Source organism: Nipponia nippon, unplaced genomic scaffold (genome assembly GCF_047370975.1).
Source record: "Nipponia nippon isolate SJK-2023a ecotype South Korea unplaced genomic scaffold, ASM4737097v1 scaffold_7, whole genome shotgun sequence".
NCBI lineage: Eukaryota > Metazoa > Chordata > Aves > Pelecaniformes > Threskiornithidae > Nipponia > Nipponia nippon.
This window is the reverse complement of record NW_028262391.1, coordinates 44,754,331-44,770,983: the sequence shown is the minus strand read 5'-3', so window position 1 is coordinate 44,770,983 and position 16,653 is coordinate 44,754,331. Positions and strand designations below refer to the sequence as shown.

Below are 16,653 nucleotides of genomic sequence, written 5' to 3'. Positions count from 1 at the left end.
ATTTTAGGACTTTAAATTAATGGGCTCATAACAATTTGGTATAAATAGAAATGTAACATCTAATATCTATTAACCTATCAACTAATACTTGAACTAATATATATTGATATAGAATAAAACTATTCCACAGGGTTCTCTAAAATGCATTTAATAATTCATTTCCTCAATATGAGAACAAAGATCTGCTCTATTAAATGAAAGATCACAATAGGACATATTATTCTTGTGGCATAAAATATGAACATTAATAGTGGGCGGAGCTATAACTGCCTAAAGCTGCAAAGGCAATCTGGAAGGAAACACAGGCAATATCATATATGAGTATATTTGATCTGTTGGCTATGCATTTTTATTTTATCATATCATATCATATCATATTTTTCTTGAATTTTAGCAGCTTCAATAATATTCCTAACTAGAAATAGGAAAACGATGGCAAATTATTCAGTTGTTATACAGACTGGCCAATTCCACTGCAGTCAATTACATTACACTAAGGCTGAATTTGATCCAGTGGTTGATTTTTCTGGTTTAACTTGAAGTGATTTCTAGTTTAATATATTTTTTAAAAAAAGAAAAATCCAATGAACATGCCTGGCTAAAGTTTAAAAAGGACTACCATATATCAACCCTAAAAGGTCGGTTTTTTAACTTTTGTTTATGTTCACTTCTCACATTTAGAGGAAACATAATATCCATAAAAGGAAAAAAACTCTTTTACCTAGATAAAAGATAACATCTAATCCTAGCTAATATTCTCATCCTTGCTTTTTCATTATTTTCAAGTCCCAGGAGTATAACTATAATCCAGGTATAATAGCATTTTTTAAGCCAAGGAGCAGAAGTTAAATGTCAATACCAGCTTAAAACTATTACTTAACACATAGGGGAGCTACTTGACTGACAGTCTTAACGAACACAATGGGGGTTAACACAAGGCAGAAGGAAGAAAATAGCTATTCTCAATATCATCCAGAAAAATACCCACACTCTCATTTTTCCAGCTATTATTGTCTGGGATATCCAATATCCAAAAGTGTTGTAAGTGAAGATTACCTATACTCTCCATGAAATCTTCACAATTAGAAGTTGAAATTGCATGACTTTATGGTGATCTTTATAGTGATCTTCCTGACCTTTGATTTTCGTCTTTTTTCTCTGGCAATCTTATTGATGGTTTTCCAATTTTTCCTCTATGTACATGCAAATGTAGCTTAGCTTTGGGGGCTTGTTAACATATATATTGTGTAAGGAGGCTTCTAGATTAAAGAAGCTGACTGCAGTGTGAACATTATCGCCTATATCAGAATACGAGTGCTGACTCAGCAAGAAACCTAAACAATTTCAGGGGTCCAACTGTCTAAAATTGTTACCAGGCAGTGGCACGTGGATAATCCATGGCAAAATCCTTTAACTGTATTGTTCATATGTTTCAAAATGTCTTGATTGAAAATTCTGAAACTGAGAGCCAGAGGACATTTTCCTATTAAAAAAGTGGATTTTAGTCACTGATTTTAGTGGCCTCATAAACTTAATTTCAGTCATTGTAAAGCACTGTCTTGTGTATTTGAGAACATTACTACACCTCACTTTTGCCATTGCAGTGTAATTCGTCCTTGTGCAGTATGGTAAAGCGAGGTGGTTGCAATCCTTCCAGCAACACTGGCTATGCGCCAGGCCTCCACACAAGGTGAGTGAGCCCAAGGAAAGGGCATTTCAGTTTAGGACAGAGCAGGATTAAAAGAAGGAAATCCTTTTGCTAAAAATCTGTCTCTGCTGTGAAGTGTCATGAGCCTCTACAGCTCTTTTGAAGCTCTGACTTCAATGGGAGTAAAATTGAACAGAGCCTGGGCAAACACAGTGCTGTTTATTTACGTGGTATAATGTAAGTAAACAGCGCAAAAGTAATTCAGTGTTTTATCACAGCATGTGATAAGCCATTATCTCATGTTTTCTATGGAAGATAGTCTCAGCTGAAAAATTTGGTAACACAGTAGGCTATTAATAGGATGTAGAGTGTGATTACGTTTTTTGGATTACTGCAATATGTGATTACTTTTAGGAGTTGGTAGAAAGAAACTCTATTAAATGATAATTATAGGACTGTATTCACTTTAAAGTTCTGTAATAGACCCAAACATTGCAGTTTTCATTAACTGTTCTCCACAGTTAATAAAGCCATTTTTCTTTAAGACTAGCAATTCCCTCTGAAAGCGGTGGCATGGTATATAGACTACTCAGATTTACAACTGAAAAAAAAAAACCTTTAAATGATCATGTAAATTATTTGACTTGCAAATGGTAACACACTCTCTCTGAGAAGTTTTTTTGTATGGAAGTATATAGAATTTTAACTTTTTTACTTTGCTCTCTACCATAGCTTATTTAAAAAACAAACACAGAAATAGTTAATTTAAAAACATCACTGCACTAAGGATTGTAGAAAAATGAGGGAAAGACAGGATGGAAATGGATGGATTTCATTACACTATTCATTTCCTAAACATGAAATTATACAGGAAGATTCAATCCTTAAATACCGTCTTGTTGAAATAACCTTTTGCAGTATTGGCAGGTACAGTCACTGCATTCAATTGACATCATCATTTCCATTACAAAATGTTTTTATTTGGGTTAACTGTGTCATTAAAAAAAAGAATGAATTTGCTGCATATGGAAATGAAGGATTAATGGAGTTGGCTGGAGTCAGGAACCATAATACCATTTGCCTGCAGCTGTATCAGAGCATCTCAATTCTGACCTATGCTTCCTCAGTTAGATTATAAAATCTAATCCATTTTCAGTTTGATATGGTGACCATAAAATATCTTTTAAAGAGAAACTTGGCCTCAGGGTCTCAAGCAAAGAATACATTTTTATTTACCTCTCTGTAAAAATACATTCATCAATTTTTCAAAAATTGTGTTTTACTACTTTAAAGAGAATAAATATATCCCTCCTCCACTGGATCCTTTATGAATTGCTTATGTATGTACAAGTGTCAAGCACTAGGCAACAGTATTACTTTGATCCTTCAAGAATAACAGAAATTTTGCTTAGGAACTCTGATGATAATTACCCTCACTTCAGATATGACAGAGATATAAAGTATGCCACAACAAAACACTTGAGAGAAAGAAGTTGTTACTGAAATCATGTATCTGGATTATGTTGCCTTTTGTACTTCTGGCAATCTAGAAGAAATCCTTTGGATTCATTATTTAAACCAGTTCAATGGAGTTCTACATTTCAGAAAACAGTCAAGTTTCCTTCAAATGTTAAAGCTTGCTAATTAAAACCAATTTCTTAGAAGCTGAAGCAGTTTTTGCCCTGTACGGGAAAATAACAAATGAACACTGAATGAGAATATCATATTGATTATCATTAAATAAATGTAATAAATATTTATAATGGCTGAATCTGCCTTTTTTCTGTTTACCCCCCTCTGGCTTCCTCTGGCAAGTTAGGTTCACTGATGCTATTATGTGAGATGATCAAATAAGTTTTGATGTTCACCTGTGCCTGGGGTTTTTTGCCTACAAATTTCTTACATCTTAACATCAATCTGAATGCAAGGCTATACTATATTTCATGAACAGAAAATTGGCAAAGGGATCAGGATACCCATAGCCTGAGATACACTCAATCTGGGTATGTTTCACAACAGAAATCCACATATGTATTTCCTACAAAAGGTTAGTGTGGCAGTGATTTTATTCCACTAGGAATCTAGTCCATGTCTCTTGTGATCCATAATTTTAAAAACTAGCAAGCAGAGAAAGGTGAACAAAATATAACAACCTGACAATTTTCCTGCCTCAGCTAATTTTAGCTTAGCAAGTAAGTTTTTTCTAAATCAAGGAGATCTGCCAATTACATTTAGTGAATGTTTTTGTCAATTTTTTTTACCCTCTTCCTGGGAGATAAAATGGCAGTGGATTTTTCATGTAGGGTATTATTATGTAATTTAAAATATGTATTCAAGAAACCAAAAGTGAGTTAACAGACATTACATTATTCCAAGAACATCCCTGTATTTCAGCTATATTTTTTCTGCATTCCTCTCCTAAATCTCTAGAAAACAGACACACTGTCAAAGTTAATGAAAATGCTGTTGCATGACATTATGTTGGCCATTAGTTTTTCTTTGTCACTAGTATAGAGAGAATCTTCACACAAACCTCTGTTGTCTCTCAGTGTAAAATTTGGATTATGAATAATTTCAGGTGGTAAACTGAAGATAAATCTTGGTCCATTGGCCGAGTCATCCTTGTCATCAGCACTAATTGTAATAAATTGCTGTAAAAGAAAAGTACTCTGTAAACAAACAGCTCCTTCTCTGGTTACATCCCATATACGCAGCATTCTGAGAAATCCCTTGAATACAAAGAATTTTGAAATAGCAGAACCCCCTCAAATACCTCAACAAACATATACAATTATAAACACAAAGCAGACTCAAAACTAGAACAGGCAATCTTTATTTGCTGTTACATTTAACCAACACAGAATTATAGATGGAAAAGGATACACCTATGTATACATCCTTATATATAAATATGTGCTAATGATAACTTAATAGACTAAATAAAATTATGGAGAAAATTCAGCAGCTCAGAGGGAGTTAGCACAACATCCTTTCCAAAATGCTACACTAACTCCAAAAGTGCAGATAATACGTAGAGCAGTATTTCTATATGATACTAACCCCTCTTCCCCACAGATAGTTCAGGGATAAATCTGTAGGCTAAACCCTCCAAGCACTGTACTGTGATTCTTCCCATAAGATGCTGAGTATTTCTCTAATATCTAAAACAGGCTCACAACTGGGAAAGCTGCTCCCAAACAGCTTCACTGCCCACGTGATGGTGGATGCTCGCAGTCAACACCAGTCGTATTCAATGCACAAAGCACTGCATCTATAACTGTTGATAGTAATTCAAAATAAAAACACAGGAAAATGCCTTTCTGTGTGCTCTAGGCATTTTGGCCAAAATTTCAAAATAAACATTCGTCTACTACCACTCATTTGAGCTGCCAACACAAAACTGGGCTAACACCGTGAAGACAGACACTCGTGTAGGGAAGGTGGTGGGCACACGCATACCTGATTGCTTCGAGCATTCTCACAGACAAACGCTTCATAGGCTGCTGCAAATTTTGGAGCGTTGTCATTGACATCAACAACCTTAATTGCAACTGGAACTTTGGCTTCCTGGTGTTGTTTGTCTATGGGAGCAAGCAAAACCAAAATGAAACAGAAGCAGGAAAACCTCTCAAAACAAACAAAATCCCAGCTGTATCCAGGTAAAAATGAAATAGGCTAAAATATTTCTATTAGGATTTATAGCAGCTTATCAAACTGAGACGAAGACTACAGAATTTATACCATTGATTATAAAATATCTTAGTGAAATACTTACGGACTTCAACCGCAAAGACAGAGATATTATGCCAAGCAATTTCTTCCCTATCCAAAGCTTTTATTGTCTTGATATTGCCATCTTCTGCATTAATAATAAAATATCTTTCAAGGTCAGTGTGACGATCAATTGAGTATCTAAAGAAGATTGGAAGTCAGTAATTAGACAAAAGAAGGCTTTAGGCAGTTTCATGTATCCAAATTTGTTCTACATCGCTATTATTTTTAAATAATCGTAAGTAGTACACTTATTGTTACCCTTAATATCATTGTCAAAGGGATGATATTTGGTTCATTTAAAAGAAGATTCACCTGGTTGGTTTCCACATTTAGAAAAAATATTACGTCAGAATGTTTGTAGTAAGTGAAAATTATTGTTCTTTGAAGTCTCTATATTAAAGCCCCAAAATATTCCTTATTTTCTTCTCTTACAAAACATGATAAAAATATCTACGGAGATATTTATGTTTTCTTCTGTTTCATATTAATTATGAAGATCTTTTAAATCTTCTGATCTTTGGATTACTCAGAATGTTAATTGATCATTATCCATTATTTACACATTTGTACAGCTTTATACAGCTCTGTTTTTTGTATCTTTACCTTGCATTTCTTTGAAATGTTAACTATACCCACAAAACAGAGTTTCATAATTTAATTTACACTGAGAACATGACAAACAAAAATAAATGAATAGAAGACTACCCAATGTAACTGCAGAAAGTAGGTGTGTGTGTGCTTGTTGTTAGCAATTAACGCTTAACAATTACCCAACGTAATCTCTAAGCTACTGTGTGGACTTCTATCTTTTGAGAAAAAAACATGCTGTGATAATAGCATAGGATAATTTATAGAAAATATAATTTAGAATACAGTCTAACACAGATGTCCTTAAATATATTTTAGGTAAACATACCTATGGTATTCTTTCTTATTGATACAGGCTTTGACAAACCAGTAGCTTATGCAACAAGACATAAAAACAACGCTGTATGGTTAAAGTTATTAATATTCTGGGTGAATTTAGAATATTACTGTGCTAGATCTATCACACTATCTTAATAACTTGCATAACAATTCTAAAAGCTAATGCTTAGAAAGAAACAGCCTGCTCTAATGAAGCATACCTTATAGCACTGTTTGCAGCATCAGGGTCTTTGGCATGTACTTTTCCAACCACAGTACCAGATGCTGCATTTTCTTGTACTTCAAAAATATAACTTGGTTTTAAAAATACAGGTGGCTCATCAGCATCTTCCACTGATATCTTCACTGTTACTGTGTCCTTGAATGGCCCATTGCTGATGAACTTAGGATCAATATGTACATTGGCTGCCTCTACCTTCAGACTATAAGACTTTTTGGTTTCAAAGTCTAAGAGCTGCAAGAAACAAGAAGACAACGCATTCCACTGTTAGGAAAACTGGAGTGTAAAAGCAGTAAGCAGTCCCCTAGTATTCAGTGACATAAAACAAATGTGAGCATCTGTCAACAAGCTTGAACTGAAATGTGTGTGTATAAAAACATAAAGACTCAAATGGAAGGAGCTACATCCTATGTAGGGAGCAGCATAGGAAGGCACTCAAAATATCACGACAGAGTCCTTGTCTTGCTCTTTGCTTGCTGTATCACTCAGGAACTCATCTTTACTGGGAAAATTAACTTTTTCTACATGCAGCCTTCCAGATAGCACAAAAAAGTGATGGATAGAAAAGGGGTTCCCACAAAATGCTCGGCCTGGTCTATCCCAAGCTGGCAGGAATTCCTTTAGAGGATATAGATATGGCTTGAATTGCTACTGGGTGCACCATGAGATAGGACAGAGAGAAGTTAAATTATTTCAGTACTAGGGGAAATATAAAGATGGTTTGCAGTACTTTAATTTCTGTAGTTCCTGCCATCCATAGATCTCATAGCACTTTACAAAGGGGAGCTGAAATAATGCCCCGTGAGGTAAGTCCTTTTGGGAGCCTGATCAAAGTCACAGCATGTCATCAACATTAAATGGCTGCAGTGTTGCAGTATTGGTAACCTCACAATGATCATGCCTCTAAATATCGGAGAAGCAGGTGCCAACCACAATTCATGAAGCATGCTAACACCATAGACTGAACGGTGTGACAGTTCACCCACATTCTAAAATACACAAAAAATACACTCCCACTTCTAGAACAGATATAGTAATTGAACAACAGCACAGTTTTGACCGGAGGAGACCTCTGGGTCTCTTCCTGAGAGACTGCCCTGATGTGCAGGGCAGGGCTAACTTTGAAGTTAAGTTGGCCAGGCCTTCTCCTTTGAGTTCTGATTATCTCCAAGATAGATGAATAGCTATAAAGATACGAAGGGCAAAATAATAATGCTTAAATAATGAATAAGACTGGTGATTTATAATTTGTAATTTAAAATGCATTTAATAACACTTTTAAAGATCACACTGATGGATTGTATATGAAATCACCTCAGTATTTTTGCTGCTTTTCTCATAGCCTGTGACTCCTTCAGAACAATATTGTGGACAATGCACAGCTGAAGAATTCAAACCATAGGGCATGAGGCTGTTCAGACTGAATATAAAGCAACAGTGAATGTCTGCTACTTTTCAGTGCTAGGCAAAACTTCAATAACAAAGAAGCTGATGGCATGTTATTTTACCGTGACTTTTTATTATGAATTCATTTAGTTTGTGCAATTAATCCACTGTACAGTATTTATGTAACTCTTCTTGGTTATTTTCTTCCATTCCAATTCAGCTAATGGGGAAATGGAATATTAAGAGTTAATCACAGCTTTAGAAACAAATTAAGTGAAATTGCATTTACTGATAATTTAGCTTAGGTAGTAATCCATTATTACCAAATATTCTGTCAGCAACAAAGAATACTACACATTAGTAGGTATTACACACCTTCTTAAGCTTTATAACACCTTCCTGAGTCTCATAATCTGTTGTAATTTCAAACATATCCATGCCATCTCCATCAATGATGCTGTAAGCTACTAAGCCATTTTCCCCAATGTCTGGATCTTTGGCCTTCACTCTTCCTACTTCCTCTCCTGGGACAGCTGCTTCCGACACTGACATCTGGTACACACCTGGTGAAAGAAAAAAAGGTATTTGCCTTAAGTATGCAGTCTGCTCTCCAGTTGTATATTTACTCATTTAATTTGTAAGTTCCAAATAAACACAGTAATTTTTTACACTTTCAAATCCCCTGAAGGAATGTTATGTTATGTTATAAAGAGCTCTGAGAAGCAAGTCATCTGTGAAATCTTAAAACACATTGCTAATCTATATAAAATTACCTCCTCACTAATGTTTTACACAGCATCTGTGTATCTCTCTGTTCACGGTGGGGTTAAAAAGACAACCAATCATTCAGAATGCAGAAATTGTTGAGACATCAAGGTTATCATTCATATCAGAAATGTTATTACAAAAATGGAAGGAAAATTCTCTTTCATCTGACTCATGGTATGACCTTCAATGCAGTAGAGTCCAGAAGCGTTTCTGCCAATTCATTCAGGAGCCACAGATTATATACAACAAATTGGATAAGACCTGTCTGCTGTGCTGGCTGAAGAATAAATCTGCTGCTTTCTATGGCTTTAATTTGGAGTGTGAACGTACAGTAGTAATGATTATTAAAATTTAACACAACAGTATTTGTATGGGATTTGTGCAAATTGTATGGGATTCCATACCAAATAAAAAATGGCTTTCCCTCATAGAATCATAGAATTGTTAAGGTTGGAAAGGACCTCTGAGATTATTGAGTCCAACCTGTTAACCTAACTGCCTGGTCCACCTCTAAACCATGTCCCTAAGCGCCACATCCACACACTTTTTGAATACCACTTCCCTGGGCAGTGTGTTTCAATGCCTAACCACTCTCTCCGTGAGGAATTTTTTCCTAATATTCAATCTAAAACTTCCCTGGCACAACTTGAGGCCATTTCCTCTTGTCCTATCCCTGGTTACTTGGCAGAAGAGACCAACACCCACCTCACTATAACCTCCTTTCAGGTAGTTGTAGAGAGCAATAAGGTCTCCCCTCAGCCTCCTCTTCTCCAGATGAAACAATCCCAGTTCCCTTAGCCGCTCTTTGTAGACGTGTTCTCTAGACCCTTCACCAACTTCGTTGCCCTTCTCTGGACACGCTCCAGCACCTCAATGTCCTTCTTGTAGTGAGGGGCCCAAAACTGAACACAGTACTCGAGGTGTGGCCTCACTGGTGCCGAGTACAAGGGCACTATCACCTCCCTGGTCCTGCTGGCCACACTATTCCTGACACAAGCCAGGATGTCATTGACCACCTGGGCACACTGCTGGCTTATGTTCAGGCGGCTGTCAACCAGCACCCCCACGTCCTTTTCTGCCAGGCAGCTCTCCAGCCACTCCTCCCCCAGCCTGTAGCGTTGCATGGGGTTGTTGTGACCCAAGTGCAGGACCTGGCACTGAGCCTTGTTGAACCTCATACAATTGGCCTCGGCCCATCGATCCAGCCTGTCCAGATCCCTCTGTAGAGCCTTCTTACCTTCAGGCAGATCAACACTTGGTGTCATCTGCAAACTTACTGAGGGTGCACTCAATCCCCTCATCCAGATCATCAGTGAAGATATTAAACAGAACTGGCCCCAATACTGAGCCCTGGGGAACACCACTCATGACCAGCTGCCAACTGCAACTCATCAAACTCCAACAGGAAAACCATCCCCAAACATCCCACAGATGTGCTGCCATACAGGTTTTTCCTTGTGTATTCAGGGACACCGGAGGAGAGCAATACTGTGCCTGGATAAATCTCTCTCCAACAGTTGTCTTTCAGGCAGCATTGATTCCAGGACCTTCCCAACACATTCCAGAGTTCAGATAACATAACCTGATCCTAAATGTACAAATCTATGTCAGCATTTTCTGTCACTTCATCACGATTAATAAATCGGGAAAAAAAAAGCACGAGAAAATAAAATAATCTAATTTATCCCCCCCTCCATAATTGCTCTTTGTTGCTACATGAGCACCCTAGGAACATCAGGAGACTTACACGAGGCAGGGACTTGGCTCATTACCCATAGAAACAATCGGCACATGTCATCGAAATAGGTCATTAACTCCAGTCACAAAGAACCCAAAATTTAAGCACATAACTCATTAAGGGTTTGAGCAATGAAAAAAAAAAAAAAAGAAAAAGGAAAAGAAGACTAAAAAAATCAATCACTTGGCTGTTTATATAAACAGGTCAAATCCTGGTTTTGAGTTACAAAGCATTCCAAATTAAAGTTTTAAGTTGTGGATGAATGGTTAAGTAAGGTAACTCCTATTTGACATTTCTGATAATTTTAAATATTGTCCCAAAACACTCAGTGAAGTGGTTTGAATTTGTAGAAAAAACATCCATCATTTGATGAAGTTACTCAACAAAATACCATGTACTGGGGTCCCAGGTTATGATTTAGAGTGAAAAGGTGTGTTTGTGAAGCATGTAAAAACTGATATTTTTACGATTTTATATACTTTTCTATTAGAATGGTAGAAAATGCTGACATAGATTTTTACATTTAGGGACTGTCTATGTCATTTAAGCTCTTGCATGAGGGTCCAGGAAGCTGCCACATTGGAAGAAGAGCTGTTAGATAGATGATCATGTCCAGGATGCATCAGTGCCATAATGGTTGCTCAGAGGAGAAACAGGGTGGGTTGGGATGGTGCATACACTGCACTCCAAAAAAAAAACACAACCCACCACGCAGAGATGAGATGCAGAACAGATGTGTGGGTCCATTAATGTACTTCCACCCAACTGTGAAGACTGAATCTGTTAATGTCAGCCCTGATTAATTTTATATGTGAAAAATAAACAGCATAGGTATAAAAAATGACTTTATTTGACCATCAGCAATACACTTCAACCATCAATTTAAAAATGTAATTGTACTAAATTTGGTTTGTATTGCCATGGTAAATATAAGTCTTGAGGAGTCTCCAGTCTTAATTTTTATCCTTATGGACATTCACCATTCACTAAGAGCATTTACAGAAGTAAAGGATGAAGATCAACACTTAAAATGAAAGGCTATGCAAAATAAAAAATGATGCTCACTCACTTGAAGGTCTGTCAAAGACCTGAAAGGGCATAATCAGGAGCTGTTAATAGATCGTGCAACATTTCCATCAAGGGCCAAGAAAAGTATGAAACTTCAAGCCTGAGAAATATAGCTGTAAGAACATAAAGTAGATCTCCTTTCCTTTGCCCATCTTCATTAAAAAATGAAGTGGATTTGTTTGTTGAAAATTACTATCGTAACTGTGCTTGCAAATAGCTATGAACTTGAAGTACTGAAAGGCATAACATGAGGCCACTCGGAGACTTCTTTCAAACACTGTAAATCTAACTGGAGAGCTTTCTGCTGCATACATGTTATGTGACTACTGCATACTGCAACTCTCCCAACACAGAAGAATCTGTTCCTACACGTAAGGGGATTTTTGTTTTAACTTCCTCCTATTTCCCCACAATAATTTCTTAAAGTTCTTGCGGCCTCAGCAGAGTAGTAAACACAGCTTACCTTTTAAAGTGTCTTTTACATCCACACTATAATTATGAAAATAGGAAAGGAAGTAAACTAGCTTATCCCAGCACTGCTGCAGGGCAGGTACGTTTTCTAGTATTTTTGACAGATTTGGTTTAACACACAAGAGAGCCCTCAAGAAATGGGGCTTCTTTCTCCGTTAACAGAGAAGTCCAGACTATGTGTCCCTGAACATATCATAGGCATATTTCTAATATAACATGGTCCAGAGGTTTCAAAAATGAAATGTAGGGTTAGGAATCTTTGTAATCTCATCTTGACCTTAAAAAATGTCTACTTTGCAACACAAAGCAAACAGACCGGATACTAAAGCTCTATATGTTACTAGAAAAAAATGTGTAAGCAATATTTATCTATTCACATATGTGCTGTGATAATCCACCAGTTACTGCTTTTTGAAGTTTTGAATATGTCTGATAGTATACAAATATAGTTACTAGCAATAAATATGAGTAAGGATTTTGTTGTTACTTACTCTGTGGGAACTTTGGTGGGTTGTCATTGACATCTGTAAGTGTAATTGTCACTTTGGTTGTCCCTGAGAGGCCTCCCATGTGTCCTCCCATATCTTTTGCCTGTATTACAACATGATACTCTTCCTTAGCTTCTCTGTCCATATTCGGAAGGGCAGTTCGGATAATTCCTATAAATACAAAGAAAATATGGCACATAGAAATTTTCACAGATTCATACCATGAAAAATTGGATACTGCATTTTTAGCTTGCATTAAAATACAGCAAAATTTGCAGTGATGTTGCAGATTCTGTTTTCCCTATGCTGCACATTATGCTATGCAAGGAAAGTACCCCAAATATTCAACACAGCTGAACACAGAACCCTGGAGAATTACAGTTCAGCACAGAAACTGCCATTTCTATCATACCATATCATATCACAAAAGAAATAGTATCATCTTTCTAGTGTAGTGTACCCAGAAGCTCTACCAAAATACCAGGGGACCAACCTGCAAAAGAGCTTAGCTAGAATCAAGAGAGAATGAAGGAAGCTTTGCTCAAACACATCACTAGATATACCCAACTGTACTGCCTCAGTCTATATATTTCGTTCTTCATTTTAATGTATTCCAGTTATGAGGTCCTAGTCAAATAAACTGCTCAATAATACCTGTTTGAGCTTCCACAGAGAAGTACGGCTGACCTTCAAGAATACTGTAAACCAATTTGGCACTATTCCCATAGGTAGGATCATCAGCATCTGAAGCTGTTACCTGAATAACTGATGTACCTAAAAATGGAAAGCAAACACAGAAGGAATACAGTACAGCAAACATATCTGTAAGAACCATGCAGAGATGCTTTCAGTCATACAGCATAACTATTTCTTAACTTTTTTACTTCCAGGTTTGGTAAATGAAAAAAATTACTTGGCAATTTATATATGACAAAATAAGACTCACTATCCAAAAAGATTTGTCACCAGCTGTGATGTGGATTAATGTTCTAAACAGTGAAGATATAAAAGTCAGCAGTCACTCTGTACCTTGACGGTTTTTTTCCTCAGTAGTTTAAACATTACATTGTTTTTGTCATTAGACAGCCAAACAATAGAGTTTTCTTTTTACATTTTCCTCAGTAAGTTTCAGAGAAATCGTTTCTGTAGAAATCTCGAGATAGACACAAGCTCAAACAGGAGGTGAAAATGGAATAGACAGTGCAGCAGTTGTCGTGGTTTAACCCCAGCCAGCAACTAAGCACCACACAGTGCTCACTCAGTCGTCACCCCCACGGTGGGATGGGGGAGAGAATTGGAAGAGTAAAAGTGAGAAAACTCGTGGGCTGAGATAAAGGCAGTTTAATAGGTAAAGCAAAAGCTGCGCACGCAAGCAAAGCAAAACAAGGAATTCATTCACTACTTCCCATTGGCAGGCAGGTGTTCAGCCATCTCCAGGAAAGCAGGGCTCCATCATGTGTAATGGTTACTTGGGAAGACAAAATGCCATCACTCCAAACGTCCCCCCTTCCTTCTTTTTCCCACAGCTTTATATGTTGAGCATGACACCATATGGTATGGAACATCCCTTTGGTCAGTTGGGGTCAGCTGTCCCTGCTGTGTCCCCTCCCAGCTTCTTGTGCACCCCCAGCCTACTCGCTGGTGGGGTGGGGTGAGAAGCAGAAAAGGCCTTGACTCTGCGCTGTGTAAGCCCTGCTCAGCAGGAACTAAAACATCCCTGTATTATCAACACTGTTTTCAGCACAAATCCAAACCACAGCCCCATACTAGCTATTATGAAGAAAATTAACTCTACCCCAGCCAAAACCAGCACACAGTAACTCCTTAGCTTTATTATACAGCTCTGCCAAAGGAATGATCTTGATGTTTACCCCAGTGGATTTACACTCCATAAATGCCAAAGGGACCCTCACGTTCCTTCCTAGGAGGAAATAGTCCTGTTCTAGGAACTATCTAGAGACACTTCAGCCATGAAAGTTAGTAGCTGTGCAGGGTTTGAGTTGGTCAGCATATTAGATAAACTGACTGAGTCACTGGCTGAGCATGAATTAAATTTTACTTCCCAAAATTCTAGACGATAAGAATTAAATAAAGCCAAGACGTACTGACAATGCAACATCTTCCATAAGGCCAGGAACTGAAGTGCATTTATGAGTACTTACCTACATTTGATCTCTCTGGCACATTAGCATGGTAGTTTTCATGAAGAAACTCAGGCGGGTTGTCATTTATATCTTGAACTTTAACAATGAATTCAGAAGGTGGTTCCAAAGGTCTGTTAGTGTTCCTGTCTACAGCTTGTGCTGTGAGAGTGTACTGAGCTCTCTCCTCCCGGTCCAGTGTCTTTGTTGCATGAATGTTCCCTGATTTGTCATCAATAACAAAAATGATTCCTGCTCCTTCACCTGAGAGAATGTATTTAATGTTTCCATCTCCAGAATCAATATCTGAATGAAGCTACAAAATGAGAAACAGACATACCTTAACAACATGGTATACATATCATGTATGTGTTTATGAAACAAAGAAGTTAATGAAATTACTATCATTTAATAGTTTTCAAAAATCTTGTCTTACATCAGGCAATAATCCATAGTCGGGCACATGCTGTGAGCACATCTGTCCTGCATTCAGAGAAGCTGCCTGCACAGACTTGCATGCCACAACACATAAGGTGCTACCGAGCCCGAAGCTTTAAGATTTAAGGAAGAGCATACATGAGAAGATAGTTATAACAAGTTCTTTAGTCAAATGAAGTTGGAAGGAAGTCTCCTTTTTACAAAGATTTTGTACACTTCATACTAATCATGTTCTACTAGGTTGCAAGTAAAAATCTGTTAACTTAAAAAGGTGTAACGAATGAGCCAATCAGTGATTACCAAAAAGTTTTTAATTACATCATCTTTTATATAAAAGAAATAACAAATGCTTACTAAACATTCTTACTTTTGCAACCAATGCACACTTCAGTTTGATGAAGGAGGGAAACACTGAGCCAAGTTACAGATTTATTGATTTTATATTGACATCTACAAATTACACAATACTAACTATCTTTTAAACCAGAATACCCAGAATGGTATTTGCTTTCATTGATCTTGTTTCTCCACTCTTTTGTGCTGGACTTAGTGTTAGACAGTAACAGAATTAAAAATTAGTCCAGGATGTGTGTACATACACATGTTCACACCGATGTATATCTCCCTCATATATTTAATTTTACAGATAACTTCAAAATGAAAGGATGAAGAGATACCTATTGACCAGTAAACTTTTACTTAGCTGCTAGGTTAGACATTACATTTTTAATTACTATTTTCCAACACCCAAGAATGATACCAGATATTCTTGAGATATATTGTTGCTCAAGTGGTTGCTGCGGTTCTTGCTGTTGTGTAAAATAGGAGCTTGTATACCTTCATTCAAAGACTGCTGAGGTCAATGGAAAAATCTGTATTCACTTAGGTAGTGTTTTGCTTAGCACCTTACTTGAGCTACAATAAAATGATTAATTCTAGGTGAATAAGTAGAAGAAGCAGCTGAGAAGCAGCTAGTACAAGAGAAAAGCAATAGCAAGAAAAAAAGCAACTCACAAAATAATAATATAAATTAATAATTCTTAATCGGTGAATGAAAAAGAAATGCTTTCTTACCCTTCCTACTAGTACAGGATCTGGTCCCGTATACTCTTCTATAACAAAGAACTGATTCCACACCCAGCCTCTTTTTGAACGATGCAGAACTTGTCCTTCTTTTCCTTTTTCATGGTGACCATGAAGTGATGGCCTTGCGTGGTTCAGTTTTTCTGTAGTTATGGCATGGCTGTAATACAGCATGCCCAGGCAGATAAGAGCGGCATGTAAACAATTGTCCTCCTTCATTTTTGGTTATTTTGTAGGCACAGGAGTATCCAATAATCTACCCCTTCCACCTTGGAAGTCAAAAAGCTTGGGGCTATTGAAAAGTTTCAGATAAAATGTTCTGCGCATAGGATTTCACCACACATTGAACACATCACTTTAATGCTCTGCAGCTTCCCAACTTAATTCCTGAAAGAAAGTAAAATGGAGAAGATTGACAGTTCTTTTATGTCTTTGAGGAACAACAATATTTTTATTAAGCAAAATAAAACTAGGACTACCTTGGAAAATTTCAAGATAATAAG

The 16,653-nt window shown here is 37.0% G+C and overlaps 1 protein-coding gene across 6 annotated transcripts in view; it reads right to left on the bottom strand.

Moving 5' to 3' along the window:
* The window catches only part of CDH11 (cadherin 11), an 84,697-nt gene that overhangs the window by 6,109 nt on the left and 61,935 nt on the right, over positions 1–16,653 (bottom strand). For all 6 annotated transcript variants that reach the window (XM_087739392.1, XM_087739391.1, XM_087739393.1 and 3 more), the window contains 9 exons: positions 16,142–16,537; positions 14,651–14,945; positions 13,143–13,262; positions 12,492–12,659; positions 8,331–8,518; positions 6,550–6,803; positions 5,424–5,560; positions 5,108–5,229; positions 4,182–4,299 (listed from right to left, as the gene is read on the bottom strand). In XM_087739392.1, the coding sequence (XP_087595518.1) occupies positions 4,182–4,299; positions 5,108–5,229; positions 5,424–5,560; positions 6,550–6,803; positions 8,331–8,518; positions 12,492–12,659; positions 13,143–13,262; positions 14,651–14,945; positions 16,142–16,369 (1,630 nt within the window). In that variant the 5' untranslated portion in view covers positions 16,370–16,537. The remainder of the gene's footprint in view (positions 1–4,181; positions 4,300–5,107; positions 5,230–5,423; positions 5,561–6,549; positions 6,804–8,330; positions 8,519–12,491; positions 12,660–13,142; positions 13,263–14,650; positions 14,946–16,141; positions 16,538–16,653) is intronic.